Source organism: Cetorhinus maximus, chromosome 20 (assembly GCF_964194155.1).
Source record: "Cetorhinus maximus chromosome 20, sCetMax3.hap1.1, whole genome shotgun sequence".
Classification (NCBI taxonomy): Eukaryota; Metazoa; Chordata; class Chondrichthyes; order Lamniformes; family Cetorhinidae; genus Cetorhinus; species Cetorhinus maximus.
The window spans coordinates 50,881,324-50,896,902 of record NC_135898.1 but is presented as its reverse complement, the minus strand read 5'-3'; the positions used below and the strand labels follow the sequence as shown (position 1 = coordinate 50,896,902).

The window sequence follows — 15,579 nt, the reverse complement described above, 5'->3', positions numbered from 1 at the left end:
CCCATTAGTGCTGTTAGGGAGGGAGTCCCAAGATTTTGACCCAGCAACAGTGAAGGAGTGACGATATAATTCCAAGTCAGGATGGTAGGTAGCTTGGAGAGGAACTTGCAGATGGTGGTGTTCACATACATTTGCTGCCCTTGTCCTTCTAGGTGGTAGAGATCGCAAACGGAAAGTGCTGTCGAAGGACCCATGGTGATTTGCTGCAGCAAATCTTGCAGATGGTACACACTGCTGCCACTGTGTATTAGTGGTGGAGGGAATGAATGTTTAAGGTGGCAGATAGTAAGTAATAGTGAATATATTTTCCTATATTCCTAAGTTCAGGTGAAATAACCAGGTGCATTGTTACACGAACTTTAATGTCAGTTCTCTAGATATACATTCTCTGACCTTATGCTTGTTTTTTAAAAATTCTTTTATGGGATGTGGGGATCACATTTTTATTGCCCATCCCTAATTGCCCTGAGAAGGTGATGGTGAGTAAGCAATCTCCTTTGCCCTGGATGGTGTTGAGCTTCCTCAGTATTCAATCACACTCCTAACTTGTGCCTTGTAGATGGGTAAGCTTTAGGGAGTTAGGAGGTGAGTTACTCTCCACAGAATTCCCAGCCTCTGACCTGCTCTTGTAGCCACAGTATTTATACGGCTGCTTCAGTCAAGTTTCTGGTTAATGGTAAGCCCCAGGATATTGATAGTGGGGAGATTCAGTGATGGTAATGCCATTGAATGTAAGGGGCAATGGTTAGATTCTCACTTGTTGGAGATGGTCGTTGCCTGGCACTTGTGTGACATGAATGTTACTTGCCACTTGTCAGACCAAGCCTGAATATTGTCCAGGTCTTGCTGCATTTGGACATGGACTGCTTCAGTATCTGAGAAGTCGCAGATGGTGCTGAACATTGTGCAACCATCAGTGAGCATCCCCACTTCTGACCTTCTGATGGAAGGAAGGTCATTGATGAAGCAGCTGAAGATGGTTGGGCCTAGGATACTACCCATTGATTCTGGTTTTACTAGGGCTCCTTGATACCACATTCAGTCAAATGCTGCATTGATGTCAAGGGCAGTCACTCTCGCCTCACAAGTTCAGCTCTTTTGTCCATGTTTGGACTAAGGCTGTAATGAGGTCAAGATCTGAGCAGCCCTGGTGGAACCCAAACTGAGTGTTAGTGAGCAGGTTATTTCTGAGTAAGTGCCACTTGATAGCACTGTTGGGAAACCCTTCCATCACCTAACCGATGATTGAGGGTAGACTGATGGACCAGTAATTGGCCGGGTTATATTTGTCCTGCTTTTTTGCGTATTAGACATACCTGGGCAGTTTTCCACATAGCCTGGTTGTAGCTGTACTGGAACAGCTTGGCTAATGGCACAACAAAAACAGAATTACCTGGAAAAACTCAGCAAGTCTGGCAGCATCGGCGGAGAAGAAAAGAGTTGACGTTTCGAGTCCTCATGACCCTTCAGCAGAACTGAGTAAAGTTAGGAGAGGGGTGAAATATAAGCTGGTTTAAGGTGGGGGGTGGGGTGGGGGGAGAGAAGTTGAGGGGGGGTGGTGGTGGTTGTAGGAACAAGCAAGCAGTGATAGGAGCAGATAATCAAAAGATGTCACAGACAAAGGAACAAAGACGTGTTAAAGGTGGTGATATTATCTAAGAGAATGTGCTAATTAAGAATGGATGGCAGGACACTCAAGGTATAGCTCTAGTTGAGGTGGGGTGGAAAGACTGACAGGGCATTACAGGTATAGATTTAAAAATAATGGAAATAGGTGGGAAAAGAAAAATCTATATAAATTATTGGAAAAAACAAAAGGGAGGGGGAAGAAACGGAAAGGGGATGGGGATGGGGGAGGGAGTTCAATATCTAAAGTTGTTGAATTCAATATTCAGTCCGGAAGGCTGTAAAGTGCCTAGTCAGAAGATGACGTGCTGTTCCTCCAGTTTGCGTTGGGCTTCACTGGATCAATGCAGCAAGCCAAGGACAGACATGTGGGCAAGAGAGCAGGGTGGAGTGTTAAAATGGCAAGCGACAGGGAAGTTTGGGTCCTTCTTGCGGACAGACCGGTCTGCAAAGCGGTCGCCCAGTTTACGTTTGGTCTCTCCAAAGTAGAGGAGACCGCATTGGGAGCAACGAATGCAGTAGTCTAAGTTAGGGGAAACGCAAATGAAATGCTGCTTCACTTGAAAGGAGTGTTTGGGCCCTTGGACGGTGAGGAGAGAGGAAGTGAAGGGGCAGGTGTTGCATCTTCTGCGTGGGCATGGGGAGGTGCCATATGTGGGGGTTGAGGAGTAGGGGGTGATGGAGGAGTGGACCAGAGTGTCCCGGAGGGAACAATCCCTGCGGAATGCCGCCGGGGGGGGGTGAAGGGAAGATGTGTTTGGTGGTGGCATCATGCTGGAGTTGGCGGAAATGGCGGAGGATGATCCATTGAATGCGGAGGCTGGTGGGGTGATAAGTGAGGACAAGAGGGACCCTATCATGTTTCTGGGAGGGAGGAGAAGGCGTGAGGGTGGATGCGCGGGAGATGGGCCGGACACGGTTGAGGACCCTGTCAACAACCGTGGGTGGAAAACCTCGGTTAAGAAAGATGGAGGACATGTCAACGTTCAACGGATCCTTTTACCCACCTCCAATATTCTCCCTCCACCTGGACCCCTCCCGCTGGATTCTTACCTTCTCTTGATCTTTTCATTGAGAACTGTGCGCGTGACACTAGAGCTGTACCTTGAGTGTCCTGCCATCCATTCTTAATTAGCACATTCTCTTAGATAATATCACCACCTTTAACACGTCTTTGTTCCTTTGTCTGTGACATCTTTTGATTATCTGCTCCTATCACTGCTTGCTTGTCCCTACAACACCCCCCTCCCTCAACTTCTCTCCCCCCACCCCACCACCCACCTTAAACCAGCTTATATTTCACCCCTCTCCTAACTTTACTCAGTTCTGAAGGGTCATGAGGACTCGAAACGTCAACTCTTTTCTTCTCCGCCGATGCTGCCAGACCTGCTGAGTTTTTCCAGGTAATTCTGTTTTTGTTTTGGATTTCCAGCATCCGCAGTAGTTTTTTGTTTTTGGCTAATGGCACAGCTAGTTCTGGAGCACAAGACTATTGTTGGAATGTTGTCAGGGCCCATAACTTTTGCAGTATCAAGTGTCTTCAGCCATTTCTTGATATCATGTGGAGTGAATCGAATAGGCTGAAGGATGGCATCTGTAATGCTAGGAACCTCAGGATGAGGCTGAGATGAATCATCCACTCGACACTTCTGGCTGAAGATTGTTGCAAATGCTTCAGCCTTGCCTTTTGCACTGATGCGCTGGGCTCCACCATTATTAAGGATTTGTGGGGCCTCCTCCTCCAGTGAATTGTTCAATTATCCACCACCATCCATGACTGCATGTGGCAAGACTGCAGAGCTTTGATCTATTGGTTGTGGGATAATTTCGTTCTATCGCATGCTGCTGTCACTGTCTGGCATGCAATTACTCCTGTGTTGTGGCTACACCAGGTTGACAACTCATTTTTAGGTATGCCTGGTGCTACAACTGACATGCCCTCCTGCACTCTTCATTGAACCAGGGTTGATCCCCGGCTTGATAGTAATGGTAGAATGGGGATATGCTGGGCCATGAGGTTGACGATTGTATTTGAATACAATTCTGCTGCTACTGGTGGATCACAGTACCTAATGGATGCCCAGTTTTGAGTTGCTAGATCTGCTCAAAACCTATCCTATCCAGCACGGTGGTAATGTCACGCAACTTGATGTAGTCTCCTTAATGTGAAGACAGGACTTTATCTCCACAAGGGCATAGGTGGTTACTCCTATCAATACTGTCATAGATGTAGCTGTGACAGTTAAATTGGTGAGGGTGAGGTCAAGTATGTTTTTCCCTCTTGTTGGTTCCCTCACCGCCTGCTGCAGATCCAGTCTAGCAGCTGTGTCATTTTGGTCTTGGCCAGCTTGGTCAGTAGTGGTATTACCAAGCCACTCTTGGTGATAGACATAGAAATCTCCCAACCAGAGTACATTCTGTGCCCTAGCCACCCTCAGTTCTTCCTCTAAGTGGTGTTCAACATGGAGGAGCATTGATTCATCAGCTGAGGAGGGGCTGGAAGATGACAATCAGCAGGCAGATTTCCTTGGTCAGATTTGACCTGATGGCATGAGACTTCATGGGGTCCAGGGATGCTGTTGAGAACTTCCAAGGCAACTCCTTCCCGACTGTATACCACTGTGCCACCACCTCTGGTGGGTCTGTCCTATTGGTGGGACAGGACATACCCAGGGACGGTGATGGTGGTGTCTGGGACATTGTCTGTAAGGTATGATTCTGTGAGTATGACTGTGTCAGGCTGTCGTTTTGCTAACCTGTGCCACCAGATGTTAGTGAGGGGGACTTTGCAAGGTCGACAAGGCTGGATTTGCCATTGTCGTTTCCGGTGCCTAGGTTGCTGCCGAGTTATCCGTCTGGTTTTATTCCACTTTGTAGGCTTTTTAACGGTTTGATACAACTGCGTTAGGCCATTTCAGAGGGCTGTGGGTCTGGAGTCACATGTTGGCCAGTCCAGGTAAGAATGGTAGATTTCCTTCCCTAAAGGACATTAGAGAAGGAAATCTGCCATTTTATGTCTTCATAGCTAGATAAGTATAGTCTTCATACTAGGTTTCTCCCAATTATCATTCCACAATGAACAACAGGAACCATGATTTGTGGTTTAAGTGATGTTGATTTAAGTATATAGAAATCAAGAAATAATAAAAACACATCTGTTCCTTAGATTGTGTATAATCAACTTTATCTAACCTATGGAGAGGAAGACAAGTTAACATTTCAAGTCCATATGACTTGTCATCAGAACTTCATTAGTTCTGATGACGAGTCATACGGACTCGAAATGTTAACTCTGTCTTCCTCTCCACAGATGCTGTCAGGCCTGCTGAGCTTTTCCAGCAATTTTTGCTCTTGTTTCAGATTTCCAGCATCCGCAGTATTTTGCTTTTATCTAATCTATGTTGTCTTCTCTCAAAGGTGAACGTGGTAAAACTCACCTATCTAATCTCATGCCTTGCATTTCTCACTCTGGATCAACTGCCTTCCAAACTGTAACACTTGCATGATACCAGCATGGTGGTAACTATTACGGTCTGCACATCATGCAATCTTTTCTACTTGTACTGATCATCATAGGCCTCAATCTCCTCCTATGCTTTCTTTGTTTTTGTCAAAAGATTTCCTAAAGTGACCAAAAGAATTGTACCTGTACCAATTAAATGTACACAAACCATATCCATAAAATGATTCCTTAGGAGATATACAGACATTTTATAAATGAAGGTTTAAAAAGGCACTGTGTTTACAAAGTGCTGACCAAATCATATTGTTTGAGGAGAGATAAGTATCATAATGACATATACGCAACTGACTTGGTGGTGTGTTTCAGGACAATTTGCATCACTCTGTTATGGGTTTGTAAACTAATTTAAAGATGTTGCCAAAATGGCTAACTAAGAGGCCTGTAACAGATTGATGAGGCAATCTTGGTTAGAATGTTAATTGAACTCAAAGCACAGGAGGTTTCCATTGTGAGAGGATTAAGCCTATATTGGTATATATCTATAAATCTCTCTCAATCTTTTATCTCTCTAGCCAACTATATGTAGAGTAACACAGATTTTGCATTCTATTAGTGCACACCATCATTATTTTTCTGAAACACTTAGCAACTTCTAGAGTCTGAGCATGGGAATTTAAATGTGGTAACCTAGAAGTTGCTATCAGTGATTCTATGCTTCTCTATAGGCTGTGCTGTTGAAGACTCCACATGTTGCAATCAATTAGAAATCACTGGACTAACAAGAAGTTTCACTCTATGCTATTAGCCTCGCTGTAATAATTGTGAGAAGTTACACTTTGTTGAACGAGGTGTAACTGGGTTTTTAAAGGCATACTAAGTTCATAATTACTGCTGAACAACCTCCATGGTCCTGAAAATCTAGCTTTATATTTGTGGAATGTCAAATTTCTCCATTATGATAAAAAAATTCAGTGCATTATTAATTTTTTTTTAAGTCTATGATATTTCAGCTTCTAATGTGTATATTCCAATCATTTATTTCATTTGCTAAAATTTAATAAAAATGAAGAATAATCAATGCGTTTTACTTGCTTATGAGAATGCTTAAATGTGTTTGGTTACTTACCCAGCTTCATGATGTCACTGTTGTTGGATGCCTGGAGAACCCATTCATTTGAATCTGGTGTTAAATCAATTTTGTGAAAGGGGAAATCCACATCACAGAGATTGCCAGATCTTTGTGGAGAGCTTTCTTCAAGGTCAGTGGCAAGTGCTGTTGCTTCACTGTGGGCTACAAATCTCTTTCTATACTGAATTGTTGAAGTGGTTTTGGAACTCCAGCGTTTCATAGTGATGTTACCATTCAGATAATATATGGCCAATAAGTAAGCTTTGCCACTTGAATTTTGAAATAGTAAATGAAAGTTCAAAATACTAGCTGCAGTTCAGCAACAAACTGAAGTAAAAATCAATCCCAGTTAATCTCAAGATTTAAAGGTCTGGTTTACCAAAAATTACTGGTAAGATACTGGGCTAAACATTCTCAAAAAATATTTTATGAAATTAAGTTTGGCTGGGGGAAGGGGGTTGGCGGGGATATGTCAAAGAACCCTACTTTTATTAGCTGCAAAAGAAAGCCAATGTACAATTACACATCTATTTGAGAGATTTTCTTGTGGGTTGAGAGATTTTCTTCAATGAATTAAGAAGCGAAATGACTTGTAAAGATGCAAGAATTCTGAATGCTCCATTAAAACAGTTTTTACGATTACAAAACAAGAGACAAACTTAGCACAACTTCAACAATTTACTCAGAAATAGCCACAATGACTAAAATTTTATCAATTTCAAAATGTGTTGTCAGTATAAGTTTTGATTTAACATCAAAATACTGAAATAAATTAATATATATTATAGTATTTAATTAGCTCTGTTTATTACAACTTCATGTTGATTAGATACTTATCCTGAATAATCAATAATCACACTCAAATCCTTTTTTTTCTATTGCTGTTAAAGATTCCCATTCATTGTTTATCTATTTTCCAAATTTACAGTTCAAATACATTGCCAAAAAATATTATAGGTTCAATACTTGGTCACTCTGAAATGAGCAAGTGCCTGATTTCAAGGTTTGTATTGAGGTGTCTCCCATTTTTTAAATCCATTGTTATGCTCTTGGATCTAATGTGGATGTTAGTTAGAGCCAAAATTGACATTATGGCTCCACTTTGTCGAACTTGAAGTTGAGGTAACATTTTGTTGATACCAATTTATACTTGGGATCAAATTCAATTTGGAGTAAATTGATTTAAATGGAGTTCGATCTCTCAAGTATTTACTTTGACCCTTCCTCTAGAAACCTGCAGATGTGGCACATAATATCAGATTTCAAAGAAGAACATGGTTAAAGAAATTGCCTTCCTTGCTAGTTCATTCTACAATATATATATTTAAGGATTAGTCTGATTCAATTGTTGTGAATTGTTAGGATTGAGCTTTACTTCCCATCTTCTCTTATTTTTCAAAAGAGGAAAAACCTTAATAAGATGCTACATTCTCTTCACATTCCTGTCTACTTCAAATACCTGGACAATAAAAAATGATCTGTTGAAGAAATACAGGCCTTTGAAATGTGGATGCTAAGACATATGCTTAAAATTCCATATGCAGACCACAAGGCCAATGAAGAGGTGCTTGAAATTGCAAGAGCGAAATTAACTCTAAAAAGTGACATCCAGAAAAGAAAATGTATCTTGGGCATTTGATCAGAGCTGAAAAATTACAGATATCTCTTTTGAAGGGGAAAGTGGAGGGCAACAGAAAGAGGGGTTGACCTAGTGTAGTTGGATGACTGACATCACAGAGCGGTTGCAGACAAGCTACAGTGGATGTGTGAGCACTGCGTAAGATGGATGAGTGTGACATACTATGACAGCAGCTCCCTTGGTAGGGGTAGCTACAAGCAGGACAGGACATCAAACATTGCCCGAGACTGGATGATATTCGCAACAGTACAGTCAACATTATCTCAGTAAAGTGTCGTCGGAAAGTAGGTTAAGCCAAGTAGAAGTTGATTCGATCTCTAGCTGCAAGCCTAGCTGGAAATTATCAATGATTCTCCAATGAAGTGACAGACAAACCCTGATGGCCAAAAAATTGTGTTCATTATCTGATAAATTCTGCTGACAAAATTCTTAGACTTTTCAAATTACACCGATTCCAAATTCTCTCAGTGTATTCACTTCAACAGGCTATGAGGCACTCCCCAGCCGCCATAAAATTAATTACTAGGTTATTGGGCGGTCTTTCCAGTCCATCACAATATGTGGAATTTGCAGCTGGGATATCTAGATTAAGGTCTTGGATGTTCTCTTTAACAATTACAGCTTGTGTTACAAGCATTCGTTAATTACATTCAAGATATGTGAAATATGGAACTTATTTAAAATATGGAGATAGATTATTTTTCCCTTGGCATTGCTGTTGAGTTTTCCAGTAAAACATTTTTAGTTAAATAACAGAACTCTCATGTTCTTCTTTGACTAAATGGCCATCTGAGTGCGCAGACGGGGTTTCGGCTTAACACCTCATCCAAAAGACATTAGACGTAGCAAATGTAACAGTTGCCTTGGAACAATTCTCCCCTTCCTGATCTGCAGATTGATTCCACAGTTGTTAGGCTATCCCACTACACAATATTAATAATGACCTAGCTTGGAAACGCTCATATAACTATTCACACAGAAATGTGACTTTCTCTAAGTAACTAGTTGAGCTACAGTATTATTTAGCTTAGTAGGTAAATAACTAGAGCACAATATTTCTTTCAATACCGCAGTTACTTTTATTTTTATAGTTTAGAATAGGTTTATAAATCATGGCCATTTTTAATCAAATCAGAACAGTTTTACCAGGCAACTAATTCCCTTTAGAATGTGCTTTGCAGAATGGATTTAATTTAAATGAAAACTTGGATGCAATGCCAAACAATAATACTGTTTAAATATTACTTATCCAAAGAAATTGCTACTTTTGGTAATTTGAGTTTTGTAACAATATTGAAAACAATAGCATGAACCCTGACTATTTATCAATACTGATTTTAAAACTGTCTCTTTTGGACAGGAAACAAAATTGGTAGAACTGATCATCTTACCATAATATTGTAATAACAAATTTGAATTTTTCAATTTGTCTTTGGAACACTGTCAACAAAGCTTATTTTGCATTATGTGATTAATTTAAATTATTTTTGAACTTTATAATAACTTCCATTATATTTAACAGTAAGTACCTATAGCATGTGTGTGTAATGGATTTTGATTGTAGGTTTTTCATTCAATAAGCTAGTGATTTTGTGCCATAAATGCAGGCAAGTAAAAGGCAATGGTACATGAATACTTTGCAACAATGATTAATTTTCACAACATTGAAATAAACCTATCTAAACTAAAGTTATCCAAATGACAACTGAAAACTTTTGAAAACTTTGTAATGGTTTGAGCCAGACATTACCATCTTATGGATTAGATTCTTTTCAAAATGCAAGTTCTTGCTATGGCATTCAAGATGGTCGTGCGTGCAAGGTTGTTTCAGTGCTACTTCAATATCAAGAAATACATGACAGATTTGCAATAGTTTCAATATGTATTAAGTCATTGTGTGGATCTCTTTGGAATTACAGTCATTTCACTGAAAATCTAGCTGTCTTCTTACTGTATGTAGGTATTTAGAGTTACATCAGTAGCCTTAAATATAACTGAAAACAAATTATTTCGTAAAATTGGCTATATAAATTTATTTCACTGTTGGTTGGATTTTGAGCTGGTGAAACTGGAAAACAATGGATTCTGCCGTATTGGTTATTGGGTTACCCCATTAACTTTGCAAGCGTTTGACAGTTTTGGATCAAAATTAGTTAGGCAAACTTTTCATCTCAAGTTACAGTCTTTTGTTTTCAAAGTAATTAAGATTAATTTTTCTGTATTCTCAGGTAACAGACAGCAAATTGGCCCTTTACAACTTTGAAAGGCAAAGAGCACTTTCCTCATAGCATAGAGATGCCACAAATATTTCCAGGTGTCCAAGTCCTTGCTAATCTATCTTCATAAAAACACCATTCCTGAGTCCAAAACACAATACAGAACCCTAATCACCGATGGCTTTGGTGCATTCTTTCAAACAAACACATTATCTGCCACTGACAACACAGGTAGAAGTTAGAGCCAAGAAAATGTAAATAACATTAGTATTTTACTGTAATTGCTTACTCCATTTCTTGCATTCTCTTTGAAGTGTTTTCTCTTTAGTGTTTACTGTCAATATTAATACATTAATTATTCATTTATAAAATCATGTCTGAAATTTGAACTAATATGCAAATAAAAACATGACCACAAAGACCTTCACTGTCTGTTAATTATGGAAATATATGGGGAACCCACCTTAGAACTGCAACTTTTTCACCTCTGTGTGTTGTATGCATGTCAACACATAAGTGCACTGCAGCTTCAAATGGAATCTATGACTTGCGATATTTCAGTGCCCATATAATTAATGTAGTAGTAACCATTTCTGTAGTAAGTTTGTGTTGAAGATGTAACCTTTAATTGTAAATTTTAATATGTTATAGAATCGCAATAATATTCCTTCTGATATGCATGTGGCCTCACCTAACAATTGCACCTTAAACAGAAGCTGTGGCTTGTCTGAGCACGCTAGCGTCTTACATGCGATGCTGCTGATAAAACCTATGGGTTCAATTCACTGCTGCAATAAGAGAAGTAATCAACCTCTGACAGTGCTTATAACCTACCTTGTAGGCTGCCTGCCTCATAAATTGCTTTGCGGGTTGCTTCCATATAGCCGGCACAGTAATGACCCATCTGATATCTGGGTTCCCAAATTGTGAACCAGCTTGGTCACTCAGCTCCTAAAATTAGAATTATATCAATGACTGCTTTCCTGTTTTATCATTTGAAATGTTACACAACATCCTGGCTACTTTAGGTAACAACATGGCTTACGTGCACTTGCAATGTGCACACACCAAGGATGGAATTTTAGGGCCCCTACAGCCAGTGGGATCTTCTGTTCCTGTCAAAGTCAATGAAGTATTGAATGGCTCGCCGCATTTTATGGCCCCACCTCCGCCATGACGGGGCCGTAAAATTCCACCCCAAATCTGATCAAAAAAACAAAGCTTCCATTTGTAAGAACCATAGAATGTTAAAATTATTACTAATTAGCTTCCAGTAGCCTCTTACTGGATGTATCTGTTTATTAACATTCAAGAAACTTTAGGAACTTGAAACACAGTATTGCCGTCTACTTTTGGATCCATTTTCTTTAGCAAGCAACTGTACGGAGGGTGATTACTAGGTCATAGAATTGTGAAGAAGAGTAAAAGAATAGCTTTTTGTGAAGGTCAGTGTGGCTGCTCTGGGTCTACACCTGAACTAACAAGAATTGCCATACCAAGGGGAGTCCCAAAATCTTTTCAGAACGGAAGATTACTGTCGAAGTTTAAAAGAAAGCTTTTTTTGACAAGGGCTATCAAATTTCTTAAAAGTCCAAAGCAGTTTTAAGTACTACTGATTCTTTTAGTCTGTAATTATCCTCTGCACAGTTACTTGCCAAAGGAAATGGATCCAAAAATAGACGACAATTGCTGTGTTTCAAGTTTCTAGTGTTGCTTCTATGCTAATAAACAGATACATCCAGTAAAAATGCCACTGATTCTTTTGGTCTGCAGCATTAAGCTTTAAAACTATTGCGATCAACTGCAGTACCAAACGATGTTATTACACAGAACAGTCCAGTCACAATGCTTCATAATGTAGAATACTTAACAGCATAAATTTCAAAATAAACACAATTCCCAATTTTCCATCAAAACTGTCTGATGAACATAGCATTTTAAAAATTGTATATAAATTCTTTGCTGTTTCTAACACACCTGTAATGCATGGTCTTTAAAGAACATTAGAGCACAGGCAAAGATTTCGATAGCCTTGACCTTTTTCCCATTGGCAGCCTCCAGTTCTGTTTCAATTGTGAGATTCTAGATGACAGTGAAAGAAATAAATGCATCACACGATGATAGTTCCATAAAATGGCAATTACCCAAGCTTTCAGAGTTATAACTCTATCCAGGCACAAAGTGTACTCCACTTAAAAGCAATTCCTTCTCAAAGTAATTTATTGTCTGTATGATCAAACAGCCATACTGAAATCTTCTTGAGTGCATTTTTTTCTCACTATAGTTCTCAAGAGAAATTAGGTCTCTGCGGCCTTGCACAAAATGTACCAACCAGTATACAAAGGGTTACAGTCAATATTAACTGTACATACAATTCAAAAGGTCCAAGGGCAATTTTTTTTGTCTTTACTGCGTAGAACGTAACCTGCTGGGGCATGCGTGACATAGACCCTGCTTCATTTAAATTCCTTTGAGCTAGTGCTAAGAGAAAGTGCAAAATCAGCCCCAAAGTTTCTCTAAAACAAGACCAACTGGCTAAAATCAGGCAAGAGGTAAGAAAATATGAATATAAGAAATAAGAGCAGAATTAGGCCTTATCAATAAGGTCACGGTTTATCTCCTACCTCAACTTTATTTCCCTGTCCTATCCACATCTCTCGATTCCCTTTGCATCTAGGTAACTGAAGTATTGTGCCCAGCTCCCATCACCACTTTAGGAAGGATTTGAGGGTCCTTGAGAGCAAGCAGAGGAAATTTACCAGAATGGTTCCAGGGATGATGAAGAGTATTTAGTTACAAGGTTAGGTTGGAGAAGCTGAGGCTGTACTCCTTGGTGCACAGGAGATTAGGGGAGATTTGATAGAGGTGTGAAAGATTTTGATAGGTTTAAATAAGGTAGACAAAAGCTGTTCCCACTAGTTGATTGTACAAGGATTAGGGGAAACAGATGAGGTTTTGGGCAAGAGATGAAGAGGGCATGTGAGGAAGAGTTTTTTTTTGCATAGCGGGTGGTAATGACCTGGAACCCGCTTCCTAAAAGGGTGGTGGAAGTAGAGATGATGAATGATTTCAAAAGAAAATTAGATGAGTAATTGTGGAAAATAAACTTACAGGGCTACAGGGTTAGAACAGGGGAATGGTGCTGATTACCACGTACCGCCCTCCATCAGTTGATGAATCAGTATTCCTCCATGTTGAACGTCTCTAGGAGGAAGCATTGAGGGTGATAGGGGCACAGAATGTACTCTGAGTGGGGACTTCAATGTCCATCCCTAATGGTAGCACCATTACTGATCGAGTTGGCCGAATGCGAAAGGGCATTGGTGCTAGACTGGGTCTACGCCATGTGGTGAGGGAACCAACAAGAGGGAAACACATACGTGACCTCATCCTCATCAACCTGTCTGCCGCAGATGCATCTGTCCATGACTGTGCAGTGGTCACTTGTACCGACACTGTTGTTGTGGAGACAAAGGATACCTTTCATCATTTTTGTGGTGCTACCACCATGCTAAATGGGATAGATTTCAAACAGATCTAGCAACTCAAGACTGGGCATCCATGAGGCACTGTGGGCCATCAGCAGCAGCAGAATTGTACTCAAACACAATATGTAACTTCATGGCCTGGCATATCCCCTGCTCTACCGTTGCCATCAAGCCAGGGAATCAACCCTGGTTCAATGAAGAGTGCAGGAGGGCATGCCAGGAGCAGCACCAGGCATACCTGAAAATGAGGTATCAACCTGGTGAAGCTATAACACAGGACTATTTGCATGACAAACAGCATAAGCAGCAAGTGATAGACAGAGTTAAGCAATCCCACATCCAATGGGTCAGAGCTAAGCTCTGCAATCCTGCCACATCCAGTCGTGAATGATGGTGGACATTTAAACAACTCACTGGATGAGGAGACTCCACAAATATCCCCATCCTCAATGCTTGGGGAGCCCAGCACATCAATGCAAAAGATAAGACTGAAGTATTCGCAACGATCTGAGAAGTGCTGAGTGGATGATCCATCTCGACCTCCTCCGGAGGTCCCCAGCATTACAGATGCCAGTCTTCAGCCAATTCAATTCACTCCACGTGATATCAAGAAAAGGCTGAAAGCACTGGACACTGCAAATGCTATGGGTCCCGACAATATTCTAGCAATTGTGCTGAAAACTTGTGCTCCAGGACTTGCCGCGCCCCGAGTCAAGCTGTCCCAGTACAGCTACAACACTGGCATCTACCCGGCTATGTGGAAAATTGCCCAGGTATGTCCTGTACAGGACAAATCCAACCCAGCCAATTACTGCCCCATCAGTCTACTCTCCATCATCAGTAAAGTAATCTAAGGGGTCATCAACAGTGCTATCAAGCGGCACTTGCTTAGCAATAACCTGCTCACTGGCGTCCAGTTTTTGTTCCGCCAGGATCACTCAGCTCCTGACCTCATTACAGCTTTGGTTGAAACATGGACAAAACAGCTGAACTCCTGAGGTGAGAGTGACTGCCCTTAACATCAAGGCAACATTTGACTGAGTGTGACATCAAGGAGCCCTAACAAAACTGGCGTCAATGGGAATCGGGAGAAAACTCTCTACTGGTTGGCGTCGTACCTAGCAAAGGAAGATGGTTGTGGTTGTTGGAAGTCAGTCATCTCAGCTCCAGAAGATCACTGCAGGAGTTCCTCAGGGTAGTGTCCTCGGCCCAACCATCCTCAGCTGCTTCATCAATGGCCTTCCTTCCATCATAAGGTCAGAAGTGGGGATGTTCGCTGATGATTGCACAATGTTTAGCACCATTCGCGACTCCTCAGATACTGAAGCAGTCCATGTCCAAATACAGCAAGAACTGGGCAATATCCAGGCTTGGGCTGACAAGTGGCAAGTAACATTCACGCTACACAAGTGCCAGGCAATGACCATCTCCAATAAGAGAGAATCTAACCATCGCCAAAGGCATTATCACCACTGAATCCCCCACTATCAGCATCCTGAGGGTTACCATTGACCCGAAACGGAACTGGATTAGCCACATAAATACTGTGCTACAAGAGCAGGTCAGAGGCTAGGATTCCTGTGATGTGTAACCTACCTCCTGACTCCCCAAAGCCTGTCCACCATCTACAAAGCACAAGTCAGGAGTGTGATGGAATACTCTCCACTTGCCTGGATAAGTGAAGCTCGACACCACCCAGGGCAAAGCAGCCCGCTTGCTTAGCACCCCATCCACAAACATTCACTCCCTCCACCACCAATGCACAGTAGCAGCAGTGTGCATCATCTACAAGATGCACTGCAGGAATTCACCAAGGCTCCTTTGACAGCACCTTCCAAACCCACGACCACTACCATCTTGAAGGACCAGGGCTGCAAATAGATGGGAACACCACTGCCTCGAAGTTCCCCTCCAAGTCACTCACCATCCTGACTTGGAAATATATCGCCATCCTTTCACTGTCGCAGAGTAAAAATCCTGGAATTCCCTCCCTAACAGCACATGGACTGCAGCGGTTT

At 41.2% G+C, this 15,579-nt stretch overlaps 1 protein-coding gene across 3 annotated transcripts in view; it reads right to left on the bottom strand.

Annotated features, from left to right (window-relative positions):
* hspa12a (heat shock protein 12A) overlaps nt 1–15,579 on the bottom strand; it is a 205,575-nt gene that overhangs the window by 34,302 nt on the left and 155,694 nt on the right. For all 3 annotated transcript variants that reach the window (XM_078564662.1, XM_078564660.1, XM_078564661.1), the window contains exons 5-6: nt 12,051–12,155; nt 10,908–11,024 (exon numbers count right to left, since the gene is read on the bottom strand). In XM_078564662.1, the coding sequence (XP_078420788.1) occupies nt 10,908–11,024; nt 12,051–12,155 (222 nt within the window). The remainder of the gene's footprint in view (nt 1–10,907; nt 11,025–12,050; nt 12,156–15,579) is intronic.